At 39.8% G+C, this 17,188-nt stretch overlaps 2 protein-coding genes and 2 long non-coding RNA genes across 4 annotated transcripts; all 4 read right to left on the bottom strand.

Annotated features, from left to right (window-relative positions):
* Positions 1 to 1,128: 1,128 nt before the first annotated feature.
* Positions 1,129 to 1,497, bottom strand: LOC124338436. The gene is made up of 3 exons (XR_006917835.1): positions 1,365 to 1,497; positions 1,235 to 1,304; positions 1,129 to 1,170 (listed from the first exon to the last, which is right to left on the bottom strand). It is a non-coding gene; the product is annotated as an uncharacterized LOC124338436 (long non-coding RNA).
* Positions 1,498 to 1,629: 132 nt separating this feature from the next.
* On the bottom strand, positions 1,630 to 3,879 carry LOC124337764. Its single transcript, XM_046791788.1, has one exon. It carries the CDS (start codon positions 3,877 to 3,879, stop codon positions 1,630 to 1,632), a length of 2,250 nt encoding a protein of 749 aa, XP_046647744.1.
* Positions 3,880 to 4,959: 1,080 nt separating this feature from the next.
* Positions 4,960 to 6,682, bottom strand: LOC124337763. The gene is made up of 2 exons (XM_046791787.1): positions 6,668 to 6,682; positions 4,960 to 6,624 (listed from the first exon to the last, which is right to left on the bottom strand). Exons 1-2 carry the CDS (start codon positions 6,680 to 6,682, stop codon positions 4,960 to 4,962), a joined length of 1,680 nt encoding a protein of 559 aa, XP_046647743.1.
* Positions 6,683 to 6,940: 258 nt separating this feature from the next.
* On the bottom strand, positions 6,941 to 7,668 carry LOC124338438. The gene is made up of 3 exons (XR_006917837.1): positions 7,631 to 7,668; positions 7,501 to 7,570; positions 6,941 to 7,436 (listed from the first exon to the last, which is right to left on the bottom strand). It is a non-coding gene; the product is annotated as an uncharacterized LOC124338438 (long non-coding RNA).
* Positions 7,669 to 17,188: the final 9,520 nt, after the last annotated feature.

Below are 17,188 nucleotides of genomic sequence, written 5' to 3'. Positions count from 1 at the left end.
TTCAATGAATTTGAAATGACGATTCTGATTGTTTTACAAATGTTAAGGGTTTCCCTGTTACAGGATATGTTAATCGATGTCCAATACACTATTTCAAGTCTTTAAAATCAATGAATCTATTGAGACATGGATGAAGGAAAAGAAATAGAAATAAGGGTTGAAAGAAATACTTCCAGGAACTGAAAATCACAACTTCAATGAATTTGAAATGACGATTCTGATTGTTTTACAAATGTTAAGGGTTTCCCTGTTACAGGATATGTTAATCGATGTCCAATACACTATTTCAAGTCTTTAAAATCAATGAATATATTAAGACATGCATGAAGGAAAAGAAATATAAATAAGGGTTGAAAGAAATACTTCCAGGAACTGAAAATCACAACTTCTATAAATTTGAAATGACGATTCTGATTGTTTTACAAATGTCAAGGGTTTCGCTGTCACAGGATATGTTAATCGATGTCCAATATACTATTTCAAGTCTTTAAAATCAATGAATATATTAAGACATGCATGAAGGAAAAGAAATATAAATAAGTTGAAAGAAATACTTCCAGGAACTGAAAATCACAACTTCAATGAATTTGAAATGACGATTCTGATTGTTTTACAAATGTTAAGGGTTTCCCTGTTACAGGATATGTTAATCGATGTCCAATACACTATTTCAAGTCTTTAAAATCAATGAATCTATTGAGACATGGATGAAGGAAAAGAAATAGAAATAAGGGTTGAAAGAAATACTTCCAGGAACTGAAAATCACAACTTCTATAAATTTGAAATGACGATTCTGATTGTTTTACAAATGTCAAGGGTTTCGCTGTCACAGGATATGTTAATCGATGTCCAATATACTATTTCAAGTCTTTAAAATCAATGAATATATTAAGACATGCATGAAGGAAAAGAAATATAAATAAGTTGAAAGAAATACTTCCAGGAACTGAAAATCACAACTTCAATGAATTTGAAATGACGATTCTGATTGTTTTACAAATGTTAAGGGTTTCCCTGTTACAGGATATGTTAATCGATGTCCAATACTGTTTCCACTTAATGAAAACCTGAGTTGGCTCGTAAGAGCAAAATCTCTTGTATTGTGTTCGACTTGACTTGTGTTCATATAAATGAACACGGTGTACTTTGTGATAAGGAAGTGGTGGTTCCTGAGAAGGAATAAAATAAGGTTAGGGACATAATCAAAGAGAGAGCGAGTAAAAATTTAGCTACCTGTGAAGACAGGCTACACACAAGGTGAGAATCACTCGTACACAGGGTCAACACCCAGAGGTGTATAGGCCTGGGAGGGAACATACATTGTAATTAAGGTGATTGACATGAATTCATAAATAACACATACCAATTAGTGTCCTGTGACACACAAATGTCGGATATATCGTCACACACTAGATTCAACTCGAGTGACGTCTCTTAGAATAAGAAGAGCGACACACACACACACGCGGGTCCTTAAACCCAGTAAAAATTGACTTTGGGCAATCACGAACAAATCAGTTAAACACGAGAGAGAGAGAGTGAAAGCCCAGAATTCAACGTGGTTTACAGACGACATTAATTTACAATTGAGATGGGGAAAAAGGAGGGAGGGAAAACGTTGCCAAATTTCAGACGGGGTGCGCTTTCGCCGATCCATCCTCCCCCGAGGCCGGCTCGCCGGCCGAGCTGGATTCCAGAAGACATAATTCGGTAATTCCTCGCCGGAAGATTCCAGTTGGTAGTTGGACGTCGACTGCTCGGACACAGCCGTCTGACCCAGGATAAACTTGAACTATGTGTCCGATGTTCCACTGTCCGCGGCCGAGTGTCTTATTTATCTCGAGAACGATATCTCCCACCGTGAAGTTTGGCCGCTGCACCTTCCATTTCTTGCGGGCGGCCAGAGATTGCAGATACCCTGACCTCCAGATATCCCAGAATAAGTTGAGCAGCCGTTGTAGATAGCGATAATGTTCACGAGGGCTTGCATCATCGAAACATCCAGCTGGCGGGAAGGCGGTCGGCGATCTTTTAAGGAAGTCGTTCGGTGTGAGCGGCCGGAAGTCCTCGGGATCGGAGCTCACATATGTGAGCGGCCTGGTGTTCAATAAACCAGCGACTTCATATAAAAGAGTCCTCAAGACGTCTTCCGTTGGGTGACGCAGACTCTTTCCTTCTATCTCCAGTGCGTTGTAAAGGGCGCGTTTAGTCGATTTGACCAACGACTCATGAGCGCCGCCAAAGTGGGGTGTACGTGGAGGCTGGAAATTCCAATCAATCCCTGCCTTCTCCATGAAAACGGGAACCTCTCCGGAGGCGTGTAGGGCCTCGACGGCTTCACGTAGCTCACGTTCCACACCAACGAAATTCGTCCCGTTATCCGAATGAATAACCGCCGGCTGGCGGTACAAAGCGATGAACTTCCTCAACGATAGCAGAAAATCCGTGCTGGATAGAGAAGGCACCAACTCAAGAAAAACAGCTCGCGTCACTAAACATGTGAAGAGTACTCCCCATCGCTTGGCCGTGCGGTTACGGTAGAGACCGACTTCTATAGGCCCGAACAGATCGATTGCTGTCCGAGTGAACGGCAACGCTCCAGCATCCAGTCGAGCTTTCGGCAGGTTTCCCATCAGCTGCTCTCCTGGTTTGGCCCTATTCCGTCGGCAGATGACGCAGTCACGGCGTATTCTTTTCACCAGCTCACGGCCGTTGGTGATCCAATAATGTTGACGGACGTACGCCAACAAGAAATCTGTTCCAACGTGCTTTAAATGTTCATGGAACGCACGGACCACCGTCGCGGCAAAAGGATGCTTTCCGGATAACAACGGCGGATGCAACTGGTCGTAGGGCAATTGCGCCCGCCCGGCTCGACCACCGAGTCGAAGAATTCCGCCGGAATCTAAAATTGGTGCTAGGGCCAGAATGTTCGATGAAGACGGCAAATTCTTGCCTCTCCGGATGCGACGGATCTCCTCTTCGAATGTTTCGGTTTGGCAGCTCTTCACCAACTCCAAATATCGGCCGTCCATTTTACTGAGCGCAGCAATGTCGTCCGGGGCTATCTTCACGTCGGTCCAAACGACCGGCGATTCCGGCACGGAAGCAAGCAAGGTGCGGCTAGTCCTCGACTCATCTTTCACCACAAGCCACGGAAGATCAGTCGGCCAGTCCTTTTCGGTCAGCATAAGAAATTCCGGCCCTGTCAGCCACACGGCAGGAAAATTGACGCCGTCTAGGGTGGAACGAGTGGCCGCATCCGCCGGATTCAACAGCCCTGGCACGAACCTCCATTCTTCTTCTTCTGTGATGGTTTGGATTTCTCCGACGCGGTTGCTGACGAATGTTTGATAATCAGCTGCGGTGGCTCGTATCCAATTTCGGACCGTGCTACTGTCGGTCCAGAACCGTCGTCGTTTCACATGAGCTGGAAGAGCTTCTTGAACTTCTCGGGCTACTCGTGCTCCCAGCAGAGCGGCGTTCAATTCCAGCCTTGGAACGGAGATGGTCTTCTTTGGCGCCAACTTGTTTGTCGCCTTTACTTGCCGGACGACAACGCTTCCGTCACCATAGACGCTTCGGACGTAGACCACTGCGGCATAAGCCTCTTCGGAAGCGTCACAGAAAGTGTGTAATTCAGATGAGACGATGTTGGCGGAATCTGGGAAGAGACAGCGCGGCATCTTGACGTCGTTCAGCTGGAGGACAGTCTCGAACCACTGGTCCCACCATCTTCGGTCCTCTCCTTCGACGACGTCCGTCCACTTTAGGCCCTTTTGGCCTAAGTCTCGGAGGCGAATCTTAGCCTTAACGATGATTGAAGAGGCGGTGCCCAACGGATCGAACACTCCAGCAACTCGGCTAACCAGCTCCATCCGAGTTAACTCCGTGTAAGACTTCTCGGCAACCTTGAAGCCTAACGTGTCAGTGCGTGTATCCTAAAATACTCCCAGCACCTTCTCTTCGCCGCTGTCGCCTAACGGATGTGTCTTCTGTTCAGCTTTCTCCCCGCATGCCATGGCTCGCATAAATTCTTCGGAATTGGAGACCCAGCTCTGCAGATTCAGGTCCGCTTCGGCCAATCTCGTCTTCATAGTGGAGGCCTCTTGCACGGCGGCTGTCACGGTTGTTGCTGAACTTAAATAATCGTCTACATACATCCGTTCACGTACGACGGCAGCCATCTTTTCGTCTCCGGCATCCTCCATGATTTGACGTACTGTGCGGATGGCGACGAAAGGGGAGCAGCTGGCACCAAAAGGCAGTCGCTCCATCTTGTAAACCGCTGGCTCCGACGTTGCTGCATCTCGCCACAGGAAACAAAAGTACTTCGAATCTTCTGCTGAAAGCCGGAAACGGCTAAACATGGACTCGATGTCAGACGCCCAAGCGATTTCATGCCGACGGAAGCAAGTGACGACGGCGGCCAGCGCAGGTTGTAGAGCAGGGCCACTTAGCATTGCGTCGTTCAATGATTTCCCCTTAAAAGAGGCGGCGGCGTCGAAAACTATTCGTAATTTCACGCCCTTGTAGACACCGTGGTGGGCCAGGAAGTACTTTTCATCCGCTGGATCTTGAACCCGTGATGCATATCCTTGATCCAGAGTTTTCTGCATCGTCATTTCGTAGTCTCGTTCCAAATTCGGCTCGCGCTGGAACCTCCTGAGAAGGCTTTGGAAGCGATTGGCGGCCATGGGTCGATTATTCACGAGGTCCGGCTCCCCCTCCTTCCAGATAATTGGCACCTCATATCCGACGGGTAACCTCCGGGTCTTCTCCTCTGCCATCGCTAGAGCTCGGCGGTCGTCGGCTGATACACATCCGGCGGTGAATTCGGTCCCAAAGGCCTCGGTGTCGCAGAAACGACGAACTTCCGCTGTCAAATTATCCAGGGGGGTCTGGCCAGCAATCGTGCAGCTACGAATGGATGTAACTTGATGGCCTCGGTTGGTAACTCATCGCACGATCCAACCAAGTCTTGTTTTAAAGGCGATTGGTTCATAATCTCGCCCTTCTCTGGTCTCGCGAGGCACCAAAAGATGCAGGTAGTCTGTACCTACGAGAAGATCCACCTTTCCTCCCACTACTCCGACCGGGAGGTCGCGGAGGTGCGGCCAATTCTGCTTTTCTTTATTCCAATCCGTGATAGGAGTGGGGCTGGCGACCATCTTCATTGTTGAACCTTCCATCGTAAAGATTTCGCCTGATTCAGCGCGCAACTGGAACTGGACTCGTTTGGACTGGTATCGGTTGATGACTCCGCCGGCACCATCCACCGTCAACACCTGCGACGGCCCTTGCAGCTTTAAATTTGACGCAAATGACGTCCTCATCAGGGTGGTATCACTGCCTTCGTCGGCGAAAATATTGGCGAGTATCCAGTTACCATCTGCGGATTGCACGTGCAGCCTCATCATTCCCAGGGCCACTCTCTGTCGGCCAATGACACGAGCGGTTGAAGGACGGGCGTCCGTCGTCGACGGCTTCTCAGTTTCATGGAGCAGGATATGATGAAAGAATCTGCAGTCCGGTTGCTTGCACTGGCGCTTGCTTTGGCAATCTCTTGCTGAATGTCTGCAACTGAAACAGCCGAAACACAGCCGGCGACGCATGCAGAAATTGACCCGTTCACCCACTGAAAGGGCCTTAAAGTCTCCGCAATCTTGGAGCCAATGCCCCTTTTCGCATTTGAAGCAAAAGGGTTTCTTCGTTGAGCCAGCTCCGCCTCCATCTGTAGCTCTTGCGGACGAATGATGAGTCTTAGCTCGACGTGGAAAGGCTCCTCTTGGTGTTGATGATGGCCCTCCTGTCTCGTTGGCTTGATCCGCGGCTATGCTGTAGGCGTTGAGGTAATCGGACGCTCGCTCACAGATCCATGTACCGAAATCGTTGAGGCTGCGGAATTCCAAACGGCCACGTCGTCCCGCGTTCCAGTCGAGTCGATCTTGCTGGTTGAGTCTTAAGCAGACCTTCTCGATGATGTCGGCTGATGATGCGGCTCCAATCCTGCTGAGGTCGAAGAGATGGGTCCGAACTCTTTCGGCAAAACGTTTGAACACTCTTGGTTCATTCTTGAATTCAAGTCGCTCGATAGCCTGGATGTGGGCGGCTCGCATCACGTCTCTTCGTCCGAATGTCTCTTTCAGACGCACCAGTGCCTGCTTGTAGGCCGTCTCTCCGCCACCGAGCCCGTAGACTACATCCAGACATTCGCCCTTGAGGTAATGTTTTAGTAGTGCCAGCTTTTCTCCTGGGGTGTTCGGAGTATCGTGCACTAATGCACGAAACAGGTCGATGCAACCAAACCATTCAACGGCTTTTCCGTTATAAACGTCCAATTCCGCGGAGACGGCAGAACGAGAGGAGAATTGGCTATGGACCGGAAGTAGAAGGCCAGCATTGTAGAGATCAATCCAATCATCCGGAGCTTCCTGTTTGACGTTCAGGTTTCGTTGCTTGGTCCGCCATTCCTCGGCTGCTGGAGACCGTTTCTCTAGCTTTTGACTAACGGACGAGAAATGATCCGGATCTGGTTGACGGAGATTCAGCTGACGGAGAGCCTCTTGTGCTGCTTCGGCTTCTTCCCAAAGAGCGTTTGCCCGAGCTCTGACTTCATCACACTTCTTTTGAGCCGCTGCGACTTTTTCTTATGGGCTTGCTCACGTTGCACGGCTGCATCCTTCTGTGCTTGGTCGCGCTGGTCTGCTTCTGACGGTGATATAGGAAACAGCGGCGAATTCTGATCGGGCTGGTCATCAAGTGGGTTTAATACTGATGCGGCTTCTCCTTCGCGACTGGACAGATAAACTTGGGCCGCTGCAATGACTTCATCCCCCTTGGAAGCGTAAGTTAGATGCGTGGCGTCTTGTCGTTCCGCTTCATCATCGTCTTCTTCTACGGCTGTGATTTCCGACTGCAAGACGGAGGTTCTGAGAATAAGATCATCGAGGTGTACCACCAGCGCCTTCACGCCTCTCCGTGAACCTGAAGCGTTGACCAAGGCTGTGAGGCTGGTGACAGCTCTGGTGATCTGTTGTCGTAACGTCGTCCTCTTTTTCTTCAACGTGGTGATAGCTGCAGCGTCCATAGTAGGTGGTGTCGATGGACCCAACGTTGAAGAAGAATATCGAATCTACGATGACCGGCCAGGAATCAAGATGAAGAGTTTCGATGACTTGTCAGCAGGTTTAGGGCTCGGAATGAGCAACCAACACTAAACCGCCTGGAAGGTGAGAAGAATCTCGATGCAAAAGTAGGATGCAAAAAGGATCTTGCTTGATGTGGAGAGAGCTCCGGTTCGAAGGACCAAATGTTTCCACTTAATGAAAACCTGAGTTGGCTCGTAAGAGCAAAATCTCTTGTATTGTGTTCGACTTGACTTGTGTTCATATAAATGAACACGGTGTACTTTGTGATAAGGAAGTGGTGGTTCCTGAGAAGGAATAAAATAAGGTTAGGGACATAATCAAAGAGAGAGCGAGTAAAAATTTAGCTACCTGTGAAGACAGGCTACACACAAGGTGAGAATCACTCGTACACAGGGTCAACACCCAGAGGTGTATAGGCCTGGGAGGGAACATACATTGTAATTAAGGTGATTGACATGAATTCATAAATAACACATACCAATTAGTGTCCTGTGACACACAAATGTCGGATATATCGTCAAACACTAGATTCAACTCGAGTGACGTCTCTTAGAATAAGAAGAGCGACACACACACACACGCGGGTCCTTAAACCCAGTAAAAATTGACTTTGAGCAATCACGAACAAATCAGTTAAACACGAGAGAGAGAGAGTGAAAGCCCAGAATTCAACGTGGTTTACAGACGACATTAATTGACAATTGAGAAGGGGAAAAAGGAGGGAGGGAAAACGTTGCCAAATTTCAGACGGGGTGCGCTTTCGCCGATCCAAATACACTATTTCAAGTCTTTAAAATCAATGAATCTATTGAGACATGGATGAAGGAAAAGAAATAGAAATAAGGGTTGAAAGAAATACTTCCAGGAACTGAAAATCACAACTTCTATAAATTTGAAATGACGATTCTGATTGTTTTACAAATGTCAAGGGTTTCGCTGTCACAGGATATGTTAATCGATGTCCAATATACTATTTCAAGTCTTTAAAATCAATGAATATATTAAGACATGCATGAAGGAAAAGAAATATAAATAAGTTGAAAGAAATACTTCCAGGAACTGAAAATCACAACTTCAATGAATTTGAAATGACGATTCTGATTGTTTTACAAATGTTAAGGGTTTCCCTGTTACAGGATATGTTAATCGATGTCCAATACACTATTTCAAGTCTTTAAAATCAATGAATCTATTGAGACATGGATGAAGGAAAAGAAATAGAAATAAGGGTTGAAAGAAATACTTCCAGGAACTGAAAATCACAACTTCTATAAATTTGAAATGACGATTCTGATTGTTTTATTAATGTCAAGGGTTTCCCTGTTACAGGATATGTTAATCGATGTCCAATATACTACTTCAACATGATTCAACCTATTTCTACACTGATTCAACACCAATGCAACCTGTCACATGTAATGAATTTTTCTTATAATTATTGTAAAATAGAGTATTTTAGACTGATTCAACATGAAAAATACCATTACATGTGACAGGAAAGGTCTTCACCACGATTTAGAAACATTTCATGCTAGATGTTTGGGACGTTTTTTGATATTTCTTCAACACCAATCCAACCTGTCACATGTAATGAATTTTCTCTTATAATAATTGTAAAACAGAGTATTCTTCACTGATTCAACATGAAAAATACCATTACCTGTGATAGGAAAAAACTCCACCATGATTTAGAAATATTTCAGGCTAGATGTTTGGGACGTTTTTTTGGTATTTCATCAACACCAATGCAACTTGTCACATGAAGTGAGTTTTATCTTATAATTATTGTAAAATAGAGTATTCTACACTGATACACGTGAAAAATACCATTACATGTGATAGGAAAGGTCTCCACTACAATTTGGAAATATTTCAGGCTTGATATTTTGTACGTTTTTTTTGTGTTTCTTCAACACCAAAGCAACCTGTCTCATGTAATGAGTTTTCTCTTTTAATTATTTTAAAATAGATTATTCTAGACTGATTAAACATGAAAAATATCATTATATGTGATAGGTAAAGTCTCCACTACGATTTGGAAATATTTCAGGCTAGATGTTTTGTAAGTTTTTTTGGTTTTTCTTCAACACCAATGCAACTTGTCACAAGTAGTGAATTTTCTCTTATAATTATTGTATAAAAGAGTATTCTACACTGATTCAACATGAAAAATACCATTACATGTGATAGGAGAGGTCTCCACCACGATTTGGAAATATTTCATGATTCATGTTTGGGACGTTTTTTGGTATTTCTTCAACACCAATGCAACCTGTCACGTGTAATGAATTTTCTCTTATAATCATTGTAAAACAGAGTATTCTACACTGATTCAACATGAAAAATACCTTTACATGTGATAGGAAAGTTCTTCACCACGATTTGGAAATATTTCAAGCTAGTGTAAAGCTCGTTCCAGCCTTACTTAACTTGTACGAAATGGAGACGTAACAACTTGTAAGAGGATGACGTTTTGTATTTGAATACACAGGATTAAACATAAGATACACGAATGCGACTATTCAATATTAGAATATTAAGAGAGAAAGAGAGTTAACTAGCGTGAGGGCCTGCTCGGAGAAGACTGGTTATACAAGGGAAACTAGGGGGCTTTTATACTGGTCAAGGCGGAAGACAGCGTCGGAGATTGATCTCGTTATTACCGTTATTGCCGTGTTGGGATTGATACTCTGGCTGATGTCGATATCACGGTGTTGGGACTGGATACCTCCCGTGTGTCGACATCAGGGTATCGGCAATGGATACTTCCCGTGAGTCAGCATCACGGTGTCGGGACTTGATACTTCCCGTGTGTCGACATCACGGTGTCCGTGAGCGGATCCTATTTAGTCACCGGACTCGTTTGCGCATACGCCTTTTTACATGCGCGCTTATGGCTGTTGGTGCTATAGATGCGCCGCTTGTTTGCTGGTTACGGGTGCCCTCCCGTGGCTGGGTTCGGGTACTACTCTCTGCCAGAGCGGTGAATTAACCTGATCCTTACACTAGATGTTTGGGACGTTTTTTGGTATTTGATCAACACCAATGCAACCTGTCACATGTAATGAATTTTCTCTTTTAATAATCTTAAAACAGAGTATACTACATTGATTCAACATGAAAAATACTATTACATGTTATAGGAAAGGTCTTCACCACGATTTAGAAACATTTCATGCTAGATGTTTGGGAAGTTGCTTGGTATTTGTTCAACACCAATGCAACCTGTCACATGTAATGAGTCTTCTCTAATAACAATTGTAAAACTGAGTATTCTACACTGATTCAACTTGAAAAATACCATTACATGTGATAGGAAAGGTATCCATCACGATTTAGAAATATTTCATGCTAGATGTTTGGGGCGTTTTTTGGTATTTCTTCAACACCAATGCAACCTGTTACATGTAATGAGTTTTCTCTTATAATTATTGTAAAATACAGTATTCTACACTGATTCAACATGAAAAATATCATTACATGTGATAGGAAAGGTCTCCACCCCGATTTGGAAATATTTCAGGCTAGATGTTTGGGACGTTTTTCGTATTTCTTCCACACCAATGCAACCTTTCACATGTTGTTGTAATAATAAACTCTACAATTAGACACAAGAACACTTCTGCAATAATTTATTAACTTATAAACACGTACCTTCACAAAGCACAGAAATAAGATTGTTCAACTTAAAGATATCAAATATAACCTGGTTACAAGTCGGATGACTATCTCCTGTCAGGTGTCACAAAGAAGAAGAAGGCAAGCTAGAGTTCTAGCAGACGAAGTGAGAGAGACATCTGGTGATAGGAAGGGAGTGGGTTTCAGCAACTCAAATCTGGTTTGGCAACGCGCATTTGGGTTGTAGAGATAATAAACACAACACATGTAATGAGTTTTCTCTTAAAATTATTGTAAAATAGAGTATTCTACACTGATTCAACATGAAAAAAAACCATTACACGTGATAGGAAAGGTCTCCACCACGATTTGGAAATATTTCAGGCTAGATGTTAGGGTCGTTTTTTTTGTATTTCTTCAACACCAATGCAACCTGTCACATGTAATGAATTTTCTCTTATAATTATTGTAAAACAGAGATTCTACTCTGATTAAACATGAAAAATACCATTACATGTGATAGGAAAGGTCTCCACCACGATTTGGAAAAATTTCATGCGAGATGTTTGGGACGTTTTTTGGTATTTGTTCAACACCAATGCAACCTGTCATATGTAACGAATTTTTTTTAAATAATTTTAAAACAGAGTTTTCTTCACTGATTCAACATGAAAAATACCATTACATGTGATAGGAAAGGTCTCCAACCCGATTTGGAAATATTTCATGCTAGGTGTTTGGGACGTTTTTCGTATTTCTTCCACACCAATGCAACCTTTCACATGTAATGAGTTTTCTCTTATAATTATTGTAAAATACAGTATTCTACACTGATTCAACATGAAAAAAAAACCATTACACGTGATAGGAAAGGTCTCCACCACGATTTGGAAATATTTCAGGCTAGTTGTTAGGGTCGTTTTTTTGTATTTCTTCAACACCAATGCAACCTGTCACATGTAATGAGTTTTCTCTTATAATTATTGTGAAATAGAGTATTATACTCTGATTACTCATGAAAAATATCATTACATGTGAGAGGAAAGGTCTTCACCACGATTTAGAAACATTTCATGCTAGATATTTGGGGCGTTTTTTGGTATTTCTTCAACACCAATGCAACCTGTCACATGTAATGAGTTTTCTCTAATAATTATTGTAAAATACAGTATTCTACACTGATTCAACAGGAAAATACCATTAGATGTGATAGGAAAGGTCTCACTCACGATTTGAAAATATTTCAGACTAGATGATAGGGTCTTTTTTTTGTATTTCTTCAACACCAATGCAACCTGTCACATGTAATGAGTTTTTTCTTATAATTATTGTAAAATACAGTATTCTACACTGATTAAACATGAAAAATATCATTACATGTGATAGGAAAGGTTTTCACCACGATTTAGAAAAATTTCATGCTAGATGTTTGGGGCGTTTTTTGGTATTTCTTCAACACCAATGCAACCTGTCACATGTAATGAGTTTTCTCTTATAATTATTGTAAAATACAGTATTCTACACTGATTCAACATGAAAATACCATTAGATGTGATAGGAAAGGTCTCACTCACGATTTGAAAATATTTCAGACTAGATTATAGGGTTTTTTTTGTTGTATTTCTTCGACACCAATGCAACCTGTCACATGTAATGAGTTTTCTCTTATAATTATTGTAAAATACAGTATTCTACACTGATTAAACATGAAAAATATCATTAGATGTGAAAGGAAAGGTTTTTACCACGATTTAGAAAAATTTCATGCTAGATGTTTGGGGCGTTTTTTGGTATTTCTTCAACACCAATGCAACCTGTCACATGTAATGAGTTTTCTCTTATAATTATTGTAAAATACAGTATACTACACTGATTAAACATGAAAAATATCATAACATGGGATAGGAAAGGTCTTCACCACGATTTAGAAAAATTTCATGCTAGATGTTTGGGGCGTTTTTTGGTATTTCTTCAACACCAATGCAACCTGTCACATGTAATGAGTTTTCTCTAATAATTATTGTAAAATACAGTATTCTACACTGATTCAACATGAAAATACCATTAGATGTGATAGGAAAGGTCTCACTCACGATTTGAAAATATTTCAGACTAGATTTATAGGGTTTTTTTTGTTGTATTTCTTCGACACCAATGCAACCTGTCACATGTAATGAGTTTTCTCTTATAATTATTGTAAAATACAGTATTCTACACTGATTAAACATGAAAAATATCATTAGATGTGAAAGGAAAGGTTTTTACCACGATTTAGAAAAATTTCATGCTAGATGTTTGGGGCGTTTTTTGGTATTTCTTCAACACCAATGCAACCTGTCACATGTAATGAGTTTTCTCTAATAATTATTGTAAAATACAGTATTCTACACTGATTCAACATGAAAATACCATTAGATGTGATAGGAAAGGTCTCACTCACGATTTGAAAATATTTCAGACTAGATGATAGGGTCTTTTTTTTGTATTTCTTCAACACCAATGCAACCTGTCACATGTAATGAGTTTTTTCTTATAATTATTGTAAAATACAGTATTCTACACTGATTAAACATGAAAAATATCATTACATGTGATAGGAAAGGTTTTCACCACGATTTAGAAAAATTTCATGCTAGATGTTTGGGGCGTTTTTTGGTATTTCTTCAACACCAATGCAACCTGTCACATGTAATGAGTTTTCTCTAATAATTATTGTAAAATACAGTATTCTACACTGATTCAACATGAAAATACCATTAGATGTGATAGGAAAGGTCTCACTCACGATTTGAAAATATTTCAGACTAGATTTATAGGGTTTTTTTTGTTGTATTTCTTCGACACCAATGCAACCTGTCACATGTAATGAGTTTTCTCTTATAATTATTGTAAAATACAGTATTCTACACTGATTAAACATGAAAAATATCATTAGATGTGAAAGGAAAGGTTTTTACCACGATTTAGAAAAATTTCATGCTAGATGTTTGGGGCGTTTTTTGGTATTTCTTCAACACCAATGCAACCTGTCACATGTAATGAGTTTTCTCTTATAATTATTGTAAAATACAGTATTCTACACTGATTAAACATGAAAAATATCATTACATGTGATAGGAAAGGTTTTCACCACGATTTAGAAAAATTTCATGCTAGATGTTTGGGGCGTTTTTTGGTACTCTTCAACACCAATGCAACCTGTCACATGTAATGAGTTTTCTCTTATAATTATTGTAAAATACAGTATTCTACACTGATTAAACATGAAAATACCATTAGATGTGATAGGAAAGGTCTCACTCACGATTTGAAAATATTTCAGACTAGATGAAAGGGTCTTTTTTTTGTATTTCTTCAACACCAATGCAACCTGTCACATGTAATGAGTTTTCTCTTATAATTATTGTAAAATACAGTATTCCACACTGATTAAACATGAAAAATATCATTACATGTGATAGGAAAGGTTTTCACCACGATTTAGAAAAATTTCATGCTAGATGTTTGGGGCGTTTTTTGGTATTTCTTCAACACCAATGCAACTTGTCACATGTAATGAGTTTTCTCTTGTAATTATTGTAAAATACAGTATACTACACTGATTAAATATGAAAAATATCATTACATGTGATAGGAAAGGTCTTCACCACGATTTAGAAAAATTTCATGCTAGATGTTTTGGGCGTTTTTTGGTATTTCTTCAACACCAATGCAACCTGTCACATGTAATGAGTTTTCTCTAATAATTATTGTAAAATACAGTATTCTACACTGATTCAACATGAAAATACCATTAGATGTGATAGGAAAGGTCTCACTCACGATTTGAAAATATTTCAGACTAGATGATAGGGTCTTTTTTTTGTATTTCTTCAACACCAATGCAACCTGTCACATGTAATGAGTTTTTTCTTATAATTATTGTAAAATACAGTATTCTACACTGATTAAACATGAAAAATATCATTACATGTGATAGGAAAGGTTTTCACCACGATTTAGAAAAATTTCATGCTAGATGTTTGGGGCGTTTTTTGGTATTTCTTCAACACCAATGCAACCTGTCACATGTAATGAGTTTTCTCTTATAATTATTGTAAAATACAGTATTCTACACTGATTCAACATGAAAATACCATTAGATGTGATAGGAAAGGTTTTCACCACGATTTAGAAAAATTTCATGCTAGATGTTTGGGGCGTTTTTTGGTATTTCTTCAACACCAATGCAACCTGTCACATGTAATGAGTTTTCTCTAATAATTATTGTAAAATACAGTATTCTACACTGATTCAACATGAAAATACCATTAGATGTGATAGGAAAGGTCTCACTCACGATTTGAAAATATTTCAGACTAGATGTTAGGGTCTTTTTTTTGTATTTCTTCAACACCAATGCAACCTGTCACATGTAATGAGTTTTCTCTTATAATTATTGTAAAATACAGTATTCTACACTGATTCAACATGAAAATACCATTAGATGTGATAGGAAAGGTCTCACTCACGATTTGAAAATATTTCAGACTAGATGATAGGGTCTTTTTTTTGTATTTCTTCAACACCAATGCAACCTGTCACATGTAATGAGTTTTCTCTTATAATTATTGTAAAATACAGTATTCTACACTGATTAAACATGAAAAATATCATTACATAAGATAGGAAAGGTTTTCACCACGATTTAGAAAAATTTCATGCTAGATGTTTGGGGCGTTTTTTGGTATTTCTTCAACACCAATGCAACCTGTCACATGTAATGAGTTTTCTCTTATAATTATTGTAAAATACAGTATACTACACTGATTCAACATGAAAATACCATTAGATGTGATAGGAAAGGTCTCACTCACGATTTGAAAATATTTCAGACTAGAAGATAGGGTTTTTTTTGTTGTATTTCTTCAACACCAATGCAACCTGTCACACGTAATGAGTTTTCTCTTATAATTATTGTAAAATACAGTATTCTACACTGATTAAACATGAAAAATATCATTACATGTGATGGGAAAGGTTTTCACCACGATTTAGAAAAATTTCATGCTAGATGTTTGGGGCGTTTTTTGGTATTTCTTCAACACCAATGCAACCTGTCACATGTAATGAGTTTTCTCTTATAATTATTGTAAAATACAGTATACTACACTGATTAAACATGAAAAATATCATAACATGGGATAGGAAAGGTCTTCACCACGATTTAGAAAAATTTCATGCTAGATGTTTGGGGCGTTTTTTGGTATTTCTTCAACACCAATGCAACCTGTCACATGTAATGAGTTTTCTCTAATAATTGTTGTAAAATACAGTATTCTACACTGATTCAACATGAAAATACCATTAGATGTGATAGGAAAGGTCTCACTCACGATTTGAAAATATTTCAGACTAGATGATAGGGTCTTTTTTTTTGTATTTCTTCAACACCAATGCAACCTGTCACATGTAATGAGTTTTCTCTTATAATTATTGTAAAATACAGTATTCTACACTGATTAAACATGAAAAATATCATTAAATGTGATAGGAAAGGTTTTCACCACGATTTAGAAAAATTTCATGCTAGATGTTTGGGGCGTTTTTTGGTATTTCTTCAACACCAATGCAACCTGTCACATGTAATGAGTTTTCTCTTATAATTATTGTAAAATACAGTATTCTACACTGATTCAACATGAAAATACCATTAGATGTGATAGGAAAGGTCTCACTCACGATTTGAAAATATTTCAGACTAGATTATAGGGTTTTTTTTGTTGTATTTCTTCAACACCAATGCAACCTGTCACATGTAATGAGTTTTCTCTTATAATTATTGTAAAATACAGTATTCTACACTGATTCAACATGAAAATACCATTAGATGTGATAGGAAAGGTCTCACTCACGATTTGAAAATATTTCAGACTAGATGACAGGGTCTTTTTTTTGTATTTCTTCAACACCACTGCAACCTGTCACATGTAATAAGTTTTCTCTTATAATTATTATAAAACAGAGTATTCTACACTGATTCAACATGAAAAATACCATTACATATGATAGGAAAGGTCTCCAACCCGATTTGGAAATATTTCATGCTAGATGATAGGGTCTTTTTTTTGTATTTCTTCAACACCAATGCAACCTGTCACATGTAATGAGTTTTCTCTTATAATTATTGTAAAATACAGTATTCTACACTGATTAAACATGAAAAATATCATTACATGTGATAGGAAAGGTTTTCACCACGATTTAGAAAAATTTCATGCTAGATGTTTGGGGTGTTTTTTGGTATTTCTTCAACACCAATGCAACCTGTCACATGTAATGAGTTTTCTCTTATAATTATTGTAAAATACAGTATTCTACACTGATTCAACATGAAAATACCATTAGATGTGATAGGAAAGGTCTCACTCACGATTTG

This window comes from Daphnia pulicaria, chromosome 4, assembly GCF_021234035.1.
Source record: "Daphnia pulicaria isolate SC F1-1A chromosome 4, SC_F0-13Bv2, whole genome shotgun sequence".
In the NCBI taxonomy this organism is placed as follows: domain Eukaryota; kingdom Metazoa; phylum Arthropoda; class Branchiopoda; order Diplostraca; family Daphniidae; genus Daphnia; species Daphnia pulicaria.
The sequence above is the reverse complement of the archived record's forward strand: the minus strand, read 5'-3'. Positions and strand labels throughout refer to the sequence as shown.